The following is a 12,399-nucleotide window of genomic DNA, read 5'->3' as shown; positions in this document are numbered from 1 at the left end:
CAGAAAATATAGTCCAATAGGTATATTTTTCTACTACTTAGAGAATGGTAAAGGAGCTATGTAAAATAAAACTGTGGTTACCCTGACGACTACGGGTTATCAAAGAGCTATAAAATTAACATTAGGTAAGAAAAACGCAAAACGTACTTTTTATAGAGCAATAAAAAGAAACTACAGATATAATCAAAATAAATGGTATGTGTCATATCGACTCGCAAAACCGCGCTTTTATCCTACTTATATTATAAATGTGAAAGTTTGTGAGAATGTATGGATGTCTGTTTGTTATTCAATCACGCAAAAACGGCTAGACCGATTTGATTGAAATTTGGTACGTAGATAGGTGATACCCTGGATTAACACATAGGCTACTTTTTATCAACACATCACGCGGGCGAAGCCGCTGGCGGAAGCTAGTCTACTATAGTTTTTACCGAAACGTTTAAAACCGCGGTAAAGTTCGCCTATCACTACCAGGCTTTTAAAAACCGAACAGAACACATCCATTTTTCTTATTGGACATGGAAATAGCCAGAATTGGTAACCGCGGTAATCGTGGACTAGTCCCTGAGTGACAGACCACACGACGTGAACTCAATTTAACTTTGCTTCTTTCCTGGTTCCAAGGCAATGTTAATATGGATAAGGCTGTATGAATAATTGAATATTATTAAGCAGAAACTTAGAGGGACGGTGCAGCTGGTGAATTGAAACGCAAGAGTTTTGATAGAATAAAATTGTATTTAATGCATCGCAATTTTATGGTTTATATTTCCGCATCTTTGAAGTTTTGCGAACTGTAAAGTGTATAGCTGCTTCTATTAGTTGTCTTTCACTTAAAGTTCTTTTTACCAATGTGTGTATTAAAACAATATTTTGAGTATGTCCACATGGTTCTTTGACTACAATACTAAGTTCAATAACCAAAACACGAATTTGATGCGCTGTTTGACGAGAATAAAATTACTTGTACTTCGGTTTGTTTGGAGTTGTCTATCAGAAAGAGTTTCTCATTGATTGATTGATTAGACAATAAACTACCTTTAAAGGTCAAAGAAAATGTTAAAGATTCAATAAGCGTGATAAATTAGGCTAGGAAATATATGAAATACAACCGATAAATGTAATTTTATTCAAAGCAGAAGTGAACAACTAAACAACGGCCGTAATAGATTTTAATTACGCCCCGCTACAGATCGTCGGCGAAATTGGGCGAGAACTGGCCAAGTAATTGCATTCAACTTTTAATGAGAAACAGTTTGAAGGTTTGAGAACACGCTACACACTGTTTTTGGTACGTTTACAACTCGTGGTACACTGCAGTTGAACATCAGATACCATGAAGAACGCGCTCAAAGAAAAATTTAAAACCAACGCTTTTGTAAAACCACTTTACAGAAAATTGAGGTACAATAAAGTTAGGCCTAATATTTTAATTGATAACACTATTAGACTAGATGGCAATGGAATAAGTGTCAAACGAAGTATTGCAAATAGCAGCGGTGATAAACAATATTTTTGCAAAGATAGAAGAATATTTTTGTGTGGTTCTAACGCAAGTAATATTAACAAAGACGTTGTTAAGGCTAATGGAAAGTTTAATAATGAAGTAAGGAAAGGACGTAGTATGTTAAGAACAGAAAGTGATAATGCCAACAGTGAAAAGGGAGGTGTCGATGATAAAACAAATAAATTCGTTCAAGCTGATAATGAGATTGCCGGTGTTCGCAAAGTAAGTGAAACTGTGAAACTATCTCCGCGTTGAGTGATGAATATTATGAAAGTAATATAAGTTGTAGTTGCTCACGCGACTTGTTTGTAATCATATTCTAGCAAAGTTTCTTGATGTAATGGCAACAAGTTCGCATTACGCTTACATTTTCTTGAAATCTTAACAGCATGAAATGTTCTTGAAGGATGAAGTAAATTAAAATACATTTGTCTCAACTTGGAACTACATAAGATACAACATCTGTTTGTGTTGCAAACAAGTTTTCTGAAGAATAACTATTTATCACACAACATATTACTGCGTCTGTGTTCTCTAAAGGGCAAGATAGAGATGAACTTTTGGATTGTCATTACTTAACGCATAGATATTGTTAACACTATAAAGCTGAAGAGTTTGTATATTATATGCTTGAACGCTCTGATCTCTGGAACTACTGAACCGATTTGAAAAAATCTTCCGAGTTAAACAACGCGTTAAGGCGACGAATTGGTCAACAATAATTCCATAACCGGCACGCGCATCTAAGGCGCCAAAAGGGGTCGGAGCGTCTGAGCGGGGCGAGGATAACAATACGCGCGCTAGCTTATAACTAAAAGTCGTAAGCGACAAAATGGTTGTAATTTTATTATTTTGAAATGATAATTTGATAAAAATTCCTTCTACAATTTTAAAGAGTATGTATATACTCAACTACTAAAAAAGTTAAGAGGCTTAAATCGGTCCCGTTTGCCCATAATATATGAATCTCTTTTTAAAAAGAGGTATGTTTGATATATTTTTCTCTGTTATAAAAGTTACCTGATCATGTTTTGACGTCTAACAGAATAAGGTTTATATCATGAACTTTCAGGTAACCAAGTTGTATTTTGATCCGTTTTGTATTTACTGAGAAAAATTGAGATCCTTGACGCAAAAAATTCCAATTCGTCCTCTTAATTCAGGAAGGCTATACTTTTTATCCGTATGCACAAAATAGTACGCATAAAACCGTAGGAAGCCACTATTATAGAAATAATAATTCATTCTTTATTTTCTTGTCGAAGATCACATGGCTGAGACTGTACCCGATACCAAAATTCCCTGAGGAGTCTATTGGCTCCGTGATCTTCAGATGCATGGTCTGCCAACTCGGGCTGGGCTCTTTTCTTATACTGTGGACTATTATATGGGTTTTCACCATTCACACTTTTGAAGGTAAGATTATGTATTTTATTTTATTTATTTATTTACCAATTTTTGTACTCACACATTAATTAATTCGTTTACGCCAAATAATTTTGCGCCTCAAAAAAAATATCTGTTTTCATACAGATTTTGTCGACAAGCTAGTGATTTCACGATAATAAAAGCAAACATGAACTACTACGAACGATTACGACTACTACTACCGAGCGCACGCACAAGGCGACAGATAGCTAACCTTAGAGACGCAAAATTATTGTGTAGTATTTAAAGACTGATGACTTTAATTAGACCACCGTACCACCGACCATCACTACCACCGTTCTTACGTACCATCTTGTGAATAAATAATCCTAAATCGGCCTCAGTATAATTTAATCGTGTATATAATTTTCTGACTCTAATCTAGATGCATTTACTTTCAGGTCCCCATGAAGTAAAAGTAACCATCAACTTTGAAAAGGATCAACACCTACTAGTTATTAAACTAGCTACCGAACTGAGGCAGGTAAGTAATCTAACTAATATTAGAAAGCTGAGGAATTTGTTTGTTTATCCGCACTTATCTTAGGAACGACTAGGCTGATTTGAGAAAGTTATGTGATAAATAGCCCATTTACCAAGAAATGCTATGTATACTTCTTTTTGGCCGGGGGTCCGGAGCAATTCTCACGGATACGGATGTAGTCATAAAAAAATGTTAAACATAAATAAATAAATGCATTGATACCAATTTCGGTAATCTAATCTTTAGCACTCCTACTAAATCATTAACTATAAAGAAAGAATGATACATTTAACACTAGATACCTATGTTATACTTACACGTAGTTTCAAGTAACCACTGATGAAAAGCGACTAATTTTAAAAGCATTTTCGACAGAAGTCTGTGCAAAGAAAAAGCTTCCACATAAAATCCAGGCAGTAAACTAACAGAGTCACATAATTTGAACAGCAAGAATTCTGTAAGCTATTAGCAGCACTTTCTAGAAATTAAATAATCGTAGCGGAGGCAGGTATGTGCTACTTTTACAGGTAAAAAATATTACAACAGAAGGTCCAAATACATAAATGTGTCCTTGTAAAAAGAATCTTAAGCTTTTAGGTTTAAGCATCTTTGCTAAATTAAGTTGTACTAAGCTGGAAAATACGAGTGTCTAAATGGACCTTAACCTTTCTACGAGACAATTTCGTACTCCTATGCATCGCACCATCTGTCTACCAACAAGGTGGACAGACGACCATATAAAGGTCGCCGGAAGACGCTGGATGCAGGTCGCCTCCAACCAGTATCTGAGATCTAAGGGGGAGGCCTATGTTCAGCAGTGGACGTCCTATGGCTGAGATGATCTTGATGATGATGCATCGCACGCACACACGCAAACCAGAGCAGAGATCTTCATGGTATCAATTCAAGAGTGGTACTTCTGAGTGTTGCATCTAAGGCAGGATTTTTGAAGGCTGCAAGTATTCCCGGAATGGCCGCCGGTTAATTTCATGCAGCGCCGACTCGTCGGAGGTAAGTAAAGTTGCATAAAACCGCTCAGTTAAAGGTTATACGAGTAGTTTTAAGGTTTAAAGGTAGTTAAATTAGTTACATTATATTTTTACGGAAAAATATTGATTTTGTATGATTTGTACAGTTTTTTATGATCTTTAAGTCATTTAGTACGTAAGAATGTTTTGACAAAATCATACCGACATTTTCAGGATGGTGGACACTCCAAACGCAGCACGATCTTTATCGGACAAGTTGACCACCATTTTCTAGTTAACTTTATTAAACGAATCTCAAAAAATGAAACAGGTATGTACGAAGAGTCATAGTGACGTCATATCGACAATTCCAGGAGTCAAGCATTAAAAAACGCAGCGGCACCAAAATTTGCGCATTCGAAAACTTTGTCGGACTCATCGTAAGGAAGGCACTCACAAAGTCTTAAATGTATATGTATCAAAAAAAAATTTGTTCGCCGGCCTGGGGACTAACTTTTATTTACATGAAATCATGAAAAGTGATTTTACTCTAGACGTGTACACTTCATACTATGCAGTATTAAACCACATTCTTTTACTACAAATCCTGTTTAATTACTTCTCGTAATTAAAATAGCTTCTCAGATGTCAAAGCCTAACTTTTATATTGTCTCAGAAACTCAGGGCCTTCTAACTTTCGAAGTTCTTCAGCCACGCGTCCTTTGACAACTTGTTGCACAGATTTCATTTCAGCTTTACTAGAATAGTTTATTTTGTTTGGGAGTAAAAAGCCACAAGCATAGTTCTACAATCTTATCTTCGTAAATACTACTACTTTTTGCTAGTTGATAGCTAATAAGCCAGGGGTTTCACAATTATACAAAGTGCAAAAAACACCTAACGTATATAAAATTTAAACCGTGTCTATTTTTTAATCGCCAGTAAACATAAGCACCCAAAGACGATAAGAAATTTTATTTTATCTCTTTTCAAAGAGCCGAAAATAATCGCTGAGTTAAAAGGATTATCAATGTGAACCTCATTTTCGTCTGGGAATGCCCTTGCCTATATTACTTTAAGACATAAATACCCACATATATGTAGCCGAATATACCACAGTATATACCAACATATCAAAAGGGGAATATCACAAGATTTTCATCCTGATATCCCATCAAGGGAATATAGAAAAAAATATATACTTCACCCGCCAATTTGCACATCTCCTAGAAATGAAATTTGAATATTGTCAACGGAGCAGGTACGTAAGTAGATACTACGTTGTCCCGCGGGACTGCCTGCCCTACATACTCGACGACGACTCGACGTCATATGAGTTTATAAATAGACTCAAATGGCAATGTGTGAGTTAATAGGATCGTTTTCATTCGTTTTTGGATACAATTAGCTTTAACAAATGCTTGTTTGTTGTTTCCTTGTTATCAATATTATTGTATGAAGTTCTTTTTTGTTCTTACGACTGTGGGTTATCGAGTAATTTAATGGTGCAGTGGTTAATACTTACGCTTAGGATGCAAGAGTGTAATTTAAAATTCGCATTAATAGCAACATAATATGCAGTCTCTTTTTACCTACCTTCGTGGGGTTAATATTATGAGAGATTTAAACTTAACTTAATTTTAATAACTTTAGTTCTAACCTATGACAGACGCTAGGTACTTGTTTGCATTCTCTTCAATGTTGCATTAATGTTATTTATCAACAGTAAAATCTATCTTAGTATATTTTACTTATCCGAAAAAATATTTTAGAGGCTTTTTTGCAAAAACGCTATCCCCCATAACCTTCATTATCTCAAAGCTAACACCATCTATCCAGAAGTACTAGAACCCTGAATACAACCGTAATAAGCTACGGCAAACATTTAATCACTAGATGGCTGAACTGAATCAATATTGACTCGGTTGCAATTGCGTTTTCGCGTCAACGCCTCTCAATTGATTGGGTGTCGTGTTACATGGTCCTTTGTTTACAATAATGTAGCGTGTGATTGCTATGGATATACTATGGTAAGTCATTATAATAAGACTGATTAATATGCAATGATAACCTCTGTATGTTCTTGATTAGCTCTGATATTTGATATAATGGTGCAACAATAGCCGCGGTGATTGGACACAAAAGAACAAAGGACGATTGAAGCTCTGTCAGTCTATCTGTCGACTGTGACCCTGAAAAAGTACATGGGCTATTTCTTAACCTTCTTCTTAATTAATTAGTCCTTAATCTTCTCGGGTCTCGGGTGGAACCATGGAAACAGAAACTGTTCTTATTTCATTCAACATAATAGCAACAGACAGTGTGATCAATTTTTATTCCGGACTCACCTCATTTTCATGCCAAGAACACCTTTTGATTCAACGCAAAAAAACTTTAGGTACATAATTCCATTAATCCATTACGCCGTCCATTACCTAATTAAAGAACAAAAACAATTAAAAAACTTAACTTAATATAAATTCATAACGAACTTTCCGGCCGGTCGGCTCAATAAATCTTGGACTTGCTATAAAATAATTCGGAAATGAAAAAGCAAAAAACCTTGTAAAGCTATAAATCTTTCTGAGAGTTTAATAAAAACTTTCTGATGAGCTAAATCCAGATGTCAAATCAAATAACGGTAGACCCCGTACTATGGAGTTGTGGGTAAATCTCGTTATGCAAATTTATATCTACCTACTGAATCTCCAGTAAATATTATTATTAACTCTAATAAACATAGAATAACTCGGTAAAAATACAGTTTTAAAGCCACGCTAATACAAGCATTTTAATTGGATTTGTAAGACTAGCTGAATTAGAGTTTACACTGCGGACTTTTTAGTCGGGCGCTTGATTAGTTCGGAGATGTATGGAGTGAGTTCAATTTAAAATTTATGATGGGATATGCAACTAAACAGACGGCTAACTCGGCCGATAGCTTGAACACTAGATATGAAATTCTTTGCTCGCGCGTACTACCCGACAGTTTGGTCGTATAAGCTACCAGTTTTAAATTAGCGGAAATATATTCACTGCCATAAACTATTTGTATACTGATCTTGATGGTACATAATTTAGACGAAAAAGAGGATGGCATCCTGTCGCTCGTCACTAAAACCAAGAAAAATCCAGTTTAAAGATTTTTTACAACATAATTAGTCAATACCAACTTAAAAAAAACGGTTGTCTGTAAAGTCGGTTTACTGACGATAGTCGAACGTGACAACGTCATAAGAAATTGATCGTCAGATGTCGAACGCTGCCGAACGCGGAAGGCCGATCGTGCCTCTTTGTCGCTCGTTGCGTGCTCTCGCTTGCCCTACAAGCCTTAAACGGAACGCCTCAGAGCGAGGTAACGACACGTATCTTTGGCGTTAATTCTCGAAAATAAACAATATACATATAGGTAGGTTGTATATATGTAATTTATCAATAATCTGTGCAATTATGACATGATATTTTTTTGTTTCGTGCAATTGACAGCGTGGCAGTTGCCAGGGGTGGAAATTCAATCACCCGTAATTAAAAAAGAGGTTTGCTTCGAAATCTTAAATAATCTTAAATCTATCAAAACATTTTTACATACGTTAGTTAGGGAATGTTACTCAAAATTTGAAATAGTGAATGTGATTTTTTGACGTCAGCGCATTTAAAAGAGGTGGTGTGCGCCTTCAGGATAAAACCGACATAACTCGTTCCCAGCTATCTTGCACTCGGTCTAACCGGTCCAGCTTCAAGTGTAACCGGGTATAGCTGAGCATTAAATAGAGATAACTGCAGGCTAGGTAAATAAAACGGGATATGTGCGAATAGGACTGGCGCTCGGACATTTACGTACCATTGTCTATAAAACAGCAAAAAAAACACGTTTGTTGTAAGGGAGCCCCCTAAAATATTGATTTCATTGTAGTTTTGTTATAGTGGCAACTATAATACAGACATCAGCTGTGAAAATGTCACCTTTCTAATTATGATAGTTCACGAGATACAGCCTAGTGGTAGACGGCCGGCAGACTCAGGCTGCATCCACAGCGGGATCATTTGATGACTTCCCAAACAACAAAAATTCTTCTTCCCTGTTTAAACATTGTTTTTGTTATTAATTGTATGTTTAAAATACCCTAAAAACTTTACTCCCATTTTTCTTGGTAAATGTCTTAAACTAGCAACATCAGTGCTAATGCAGTGCAGTGAACAGATTTTTCGGTCGGTTTGATCGGTGGGATCCTTACTAAAAAAATGGATTCAGCTCAATCTATACTCGACGACTCGTTTACTGCTAAGCTGATTGATGAAATAGAAAAAAGACCTCCACTTTATAATAACAACTTACGAGCTTACGCAGACGTGTATTTAAAGAAAATACTATGGGAAGAAATTTGTGAAGAGGTTATACCGCAGTGGAATCAGCTAAGTTCTGAAATGAAAACGAAAACAGGTACGTATGTACATGTTATGATATTTACTCAATAAACACATTTACAAACATTTACAATATAAATAAAAGTTATCCTAGTAATAAAAATAAAACTAAAAAGCGTCAAAAAAATCGTCCTCATCGCTGTCAACTGGAAGCGAGCCTATGAGCCAACCTTTTGGTCCCGAGAAACATCTTTATGTTTATCTGTATTACACCTTCTCATATTGACATGGAATTGAGCCAGCAGGAGAAATAATATGACATGAACGTTATCAATTTTTATCCTTTTCTGGTAATTTTCGTCTTGTTTTTCTGATTGTTTTATTACTCCATCTTTTACCCTCACATTGAAAATTGAACCAATTTTAATCCAGTCGTCTCCTTTTTTTTCTAATATGTATAATGGTTGAAGTACGTGCCCCATTTCTAACATACATCATTAAAAATTTTTTGTAGTATAGATTCTCCCATCAAATCCGACAAAGATTGAAAACTTACTTCAGCAGCAAAATTTCTACAATCAAATTTTTTTTCAGGTCGCGATTTGCAAAACAAATGGGCAAATTTACGAACCTGCTTTCGTCGAGAATTGAACGCTCAAAAAAACCCAAAGTCGGGACAAGCTTCAACCAAAAGGCGCCAGTACATCTACTTTCAGCAATTATTATTTTTACTTCCTTATGTTGGAAATCAAAAAAATGAAAGTAGCAAGCGGAATGACGATAAAGATGATGTTGAAGATGATGAGGAAGCTGGTACTAGCAGATTCTCGATTCCTAGCCGAAAGAAACCGAAGATGGAATCGAATAAGTATGTGGACGAAGTCTTAAACGAGGCACAGAAAAATAATGAAATGAAAATAGATGCAGATACAAATTTTGCCCTATCGCTTGTTCCGTCTCTTCAGAAACTTACTGATGAAGAAAAAATAGACGCCAAGATTGCTATACTAAAAGTTTTTAAGAACATAACAGAGACTAGGTATACAAATACTTTACAAGCAATACCTCAATCAACTAATAGCCACATGATGGAACTGCCCATGTCTTCATTTCAGCACACAAGATCATCATTGCATACTTTCCAGTAATACAGTTCAGTTAGATAATTCCTTTTTTTCTGATAATTCAATTTCTCAGGTCGTTTTGATAACTAAATAAGAAATATTTCATTTGTGAGTAAAAACCGTTATATCTTTAAATGTGTCTGAGTTTCGTTTATGATTTAAGAGTTAAGATTTGATTTGTGATTTAAGGTGAAGTAAAACATGTTACTGTTTGTACTTGTGGTTTATATTTATCAAATTATTACCTCATTGGGTCGCTTAATCTCTCTTCTACTGGTATAGAAAGTCTTAAATGCGTGCCCATATTGGCAATCGTAATTTTCAACCAATCGCACAACGTCGTTAAAGCTAGACATGCTCATTCGGTAATATTCGAAAAACATTTTCGAATCGTCCATAAATTTCGAGTGTAGAGCATTTATTTTTTCTTATAAAAGATGCACACTGTGTATTGGGTGCACCTAATGCTGTGTTTCTCTTTTTTATTTTTCTCCTCCTGTGTAACACAACAATAATAATTGTTCTCGAAATATCAATTTTTCGAGAAACACATCTACCGCTCAGATCTTAGGCTTTTTAGACTTAACGACATTACCTAACATTCAATGGTCGATGAAAATGCTCCCAGGTATTATTAGCCTTCAGGGAATTATATTCATAGCCTCTAGACATGTCCTTTTCTGGTCTTTCTCTCCGTGACAGGATTTTCTATAACACTAAAAGGTGACGCATGATAACTCTATAAAAACTGAATTGAACGATTCTAAACAACCAGCATATTGTGTAACTACCTATGAAGAAGATTTTACAACAGTTACCAAGCGTGACTACTGTGCAGGGGGTCACGGGTTTGATTCCCGAACCGCAACGCATACATCCTAAAAAAAGTCGGTCAAAAAATACTGGTTAGTGTGCGCACTCACCAACGACTTGACCAAAATAGTATACACCTCGATCAAAATGTCGGCCGACTGAAAATCGTTTGTTTTTGATTACTTATTGAATGTTACCACATTGAATTTGAATTCTTTATTACGTACGCAAACAGAACAAAAATAAAGCCTGCTATTAACGTAATCAGCTCAGTTTGTACCCCCCATCAAAAACCAGCTATATGTAGACGTAATCCAGACACTTTTTCTTCCCCCAACCGAGCATTTCATATTACGAAATTTTCATTAAACCGCACAACATAATTTTCAGTGTACCTTTGGCAGGCTGCCATTATCATCAAAGTGTGAGTGCCAAACTGCCTCATTGCCTCATACGGACGCTTTGAGGCCAACTGTCGGCCTATATAACTTCATCAACGTTGTTTGTAAATGTTTGGAGATGTTTCTAATGATGTGATGTCAAGTGGTCCGCATTTTAGCACTTTGTTTTCCAGTTGTATTACGTTTTCAACCTTTCTTTCAAAAGAGATTGATCATTATGAACTTAAGTCAACAAGTATCGCCACAACTCAAGTCTTGAAAAAGAGATTGGGAAAACAATTTAAAATGGTTGATTCATTGTAGAATACTAAAAGTCTGTTTCTTAAAGTTCTATTGTACTCGGTTTCACCCATTTGTATATTTTGAAGAAATTGTAGCTACATAGCAACCGATTAGTAGCCGCATTCCGTTAGATTGGCAGCATACATATACTTAGTGGCGTAACGTTATTATTTATTTAATATCCAGCTTAATAACATAGAAAAATTAGTGTAAGGTCCTTTCGAGTATCTGTAGTCTGTACACTAAGTACTTCACATCATCATCATCATCAGCCTATCGCAGTCCACTGCTGGACATAGGCCTCTCCAAGTGCACGCCACTGAGATCGATTTTCGGCTTCTCGCATCCAGCTCCTGCCAGCCGTCTTGCTCAAGTCATCACTCCACTTCACATGTATTGTATGTTCCAGTTGTATTCAATCTTACGTTAGAGGCAGTGCTATTCACTAACTACTCGTGGTCCGTGCTAACCTTATTTACTAATGAGGTACGGAATGTTAACTGTACTGTAGTGCTTACTATACTTGTAGACTTAGGTAGTTTGAAGCTAGGACGTGAAGACGAACGAAACGATAGATGTTACATGGATGTTACTTGCTCAATACGGGTTGGTGATTTCAGAGTATATAGTCCAGGCATTCCAGGTTTCCTCGAGATGTTTTCCTTCACGTTTTTATCAGCCATTGGTGTCTAAGATATACTTAGAAAGTACATACAAACTTAGAAAAGTTGCATTGGTGATTAACACTCAATCCTTCTCCGTCTGAAAGAAGGCCTAGGTCAAACAGTGGGACGATAAAAAGGCTGTAACTATAGATGTTACTTGTGATCATTGGTAACGGCCGCTCCCTATATTCTACCTCTTGACTGATTGCTTCCTAACTTGTTGCTGCTGGGGAGTTTGTTCCAACATTTCTTCTTCCCAGCAAAAACACATAGGAAGTGGTGAAGGGTGGGCGTTTTGGGGGCTGTCTTTTGTAAAAGTGACGATTTTGAGCCTACTTTGAATAAATGACTTTTTCTAA

The 12,399-nt window shown here is 36.1% G+C and overlaps 1 protein-coding gene across 1 annotated transcript; it reads left to right on the top strand.

The window, feature by feature from the left end:
* The first annotated feature begins 8,632 nt into the window (after positions 1–8,632).
* Positions 8,633–9,903, top strand: LOC124635499. Its single transcript, XM_047171358.1, has 2 exons — positions 8,633–8,831; positions 9,350–9,903. Exons 1-2 carry the CDS (start codon positions 8,633–8,635, stop codon positions 9,901–9,903), a joined length of 753 nt encoding a protein of 250 aa, XP_047027314.1.
* The last annotated feature ends 2,496 nt before the right edge of the window (positions 9,904–12,399 follow it).

Source organism: Helicoverpa zea, chromosome 13 (genome assembly GCF_022581195.2).
Source record: "Helicoverpa zea isolate HzStark_Cry1AcR chromosome 13, ilHelZeax1.1, whole genome shotgun sequence".
NCBI lineage: Eukaryota > Metazoa > Arthropoda > Insecta > Lepidoptera > Noctuidae > Helicoverpa > Helicoverpa zea.
The sequence above is the reverse complement of the archived record's forward strand: the minus strand, read 5'-3'. Positions and strand labels throughout refer to the sequence as shown.

What these genes read in the sequence shown, in the direction of transcription:
- LOC124635499 (XM_047171358.1), top strand. Translation starts at nt 8,633, where the DNA reads ATGGATTCAGCTCAATCTATACTCGACGACTCGTTTACTGCTAAGCTG. An exon ending in TGAAATGAAAACGAAAACAG is followed by an intron (nt 8,832 to 9,349) that starts GTACGTATGTAC and finishes ATTTTTTTTCAG; the next exon opens with GTCGCGATTTGCAAAACAAA.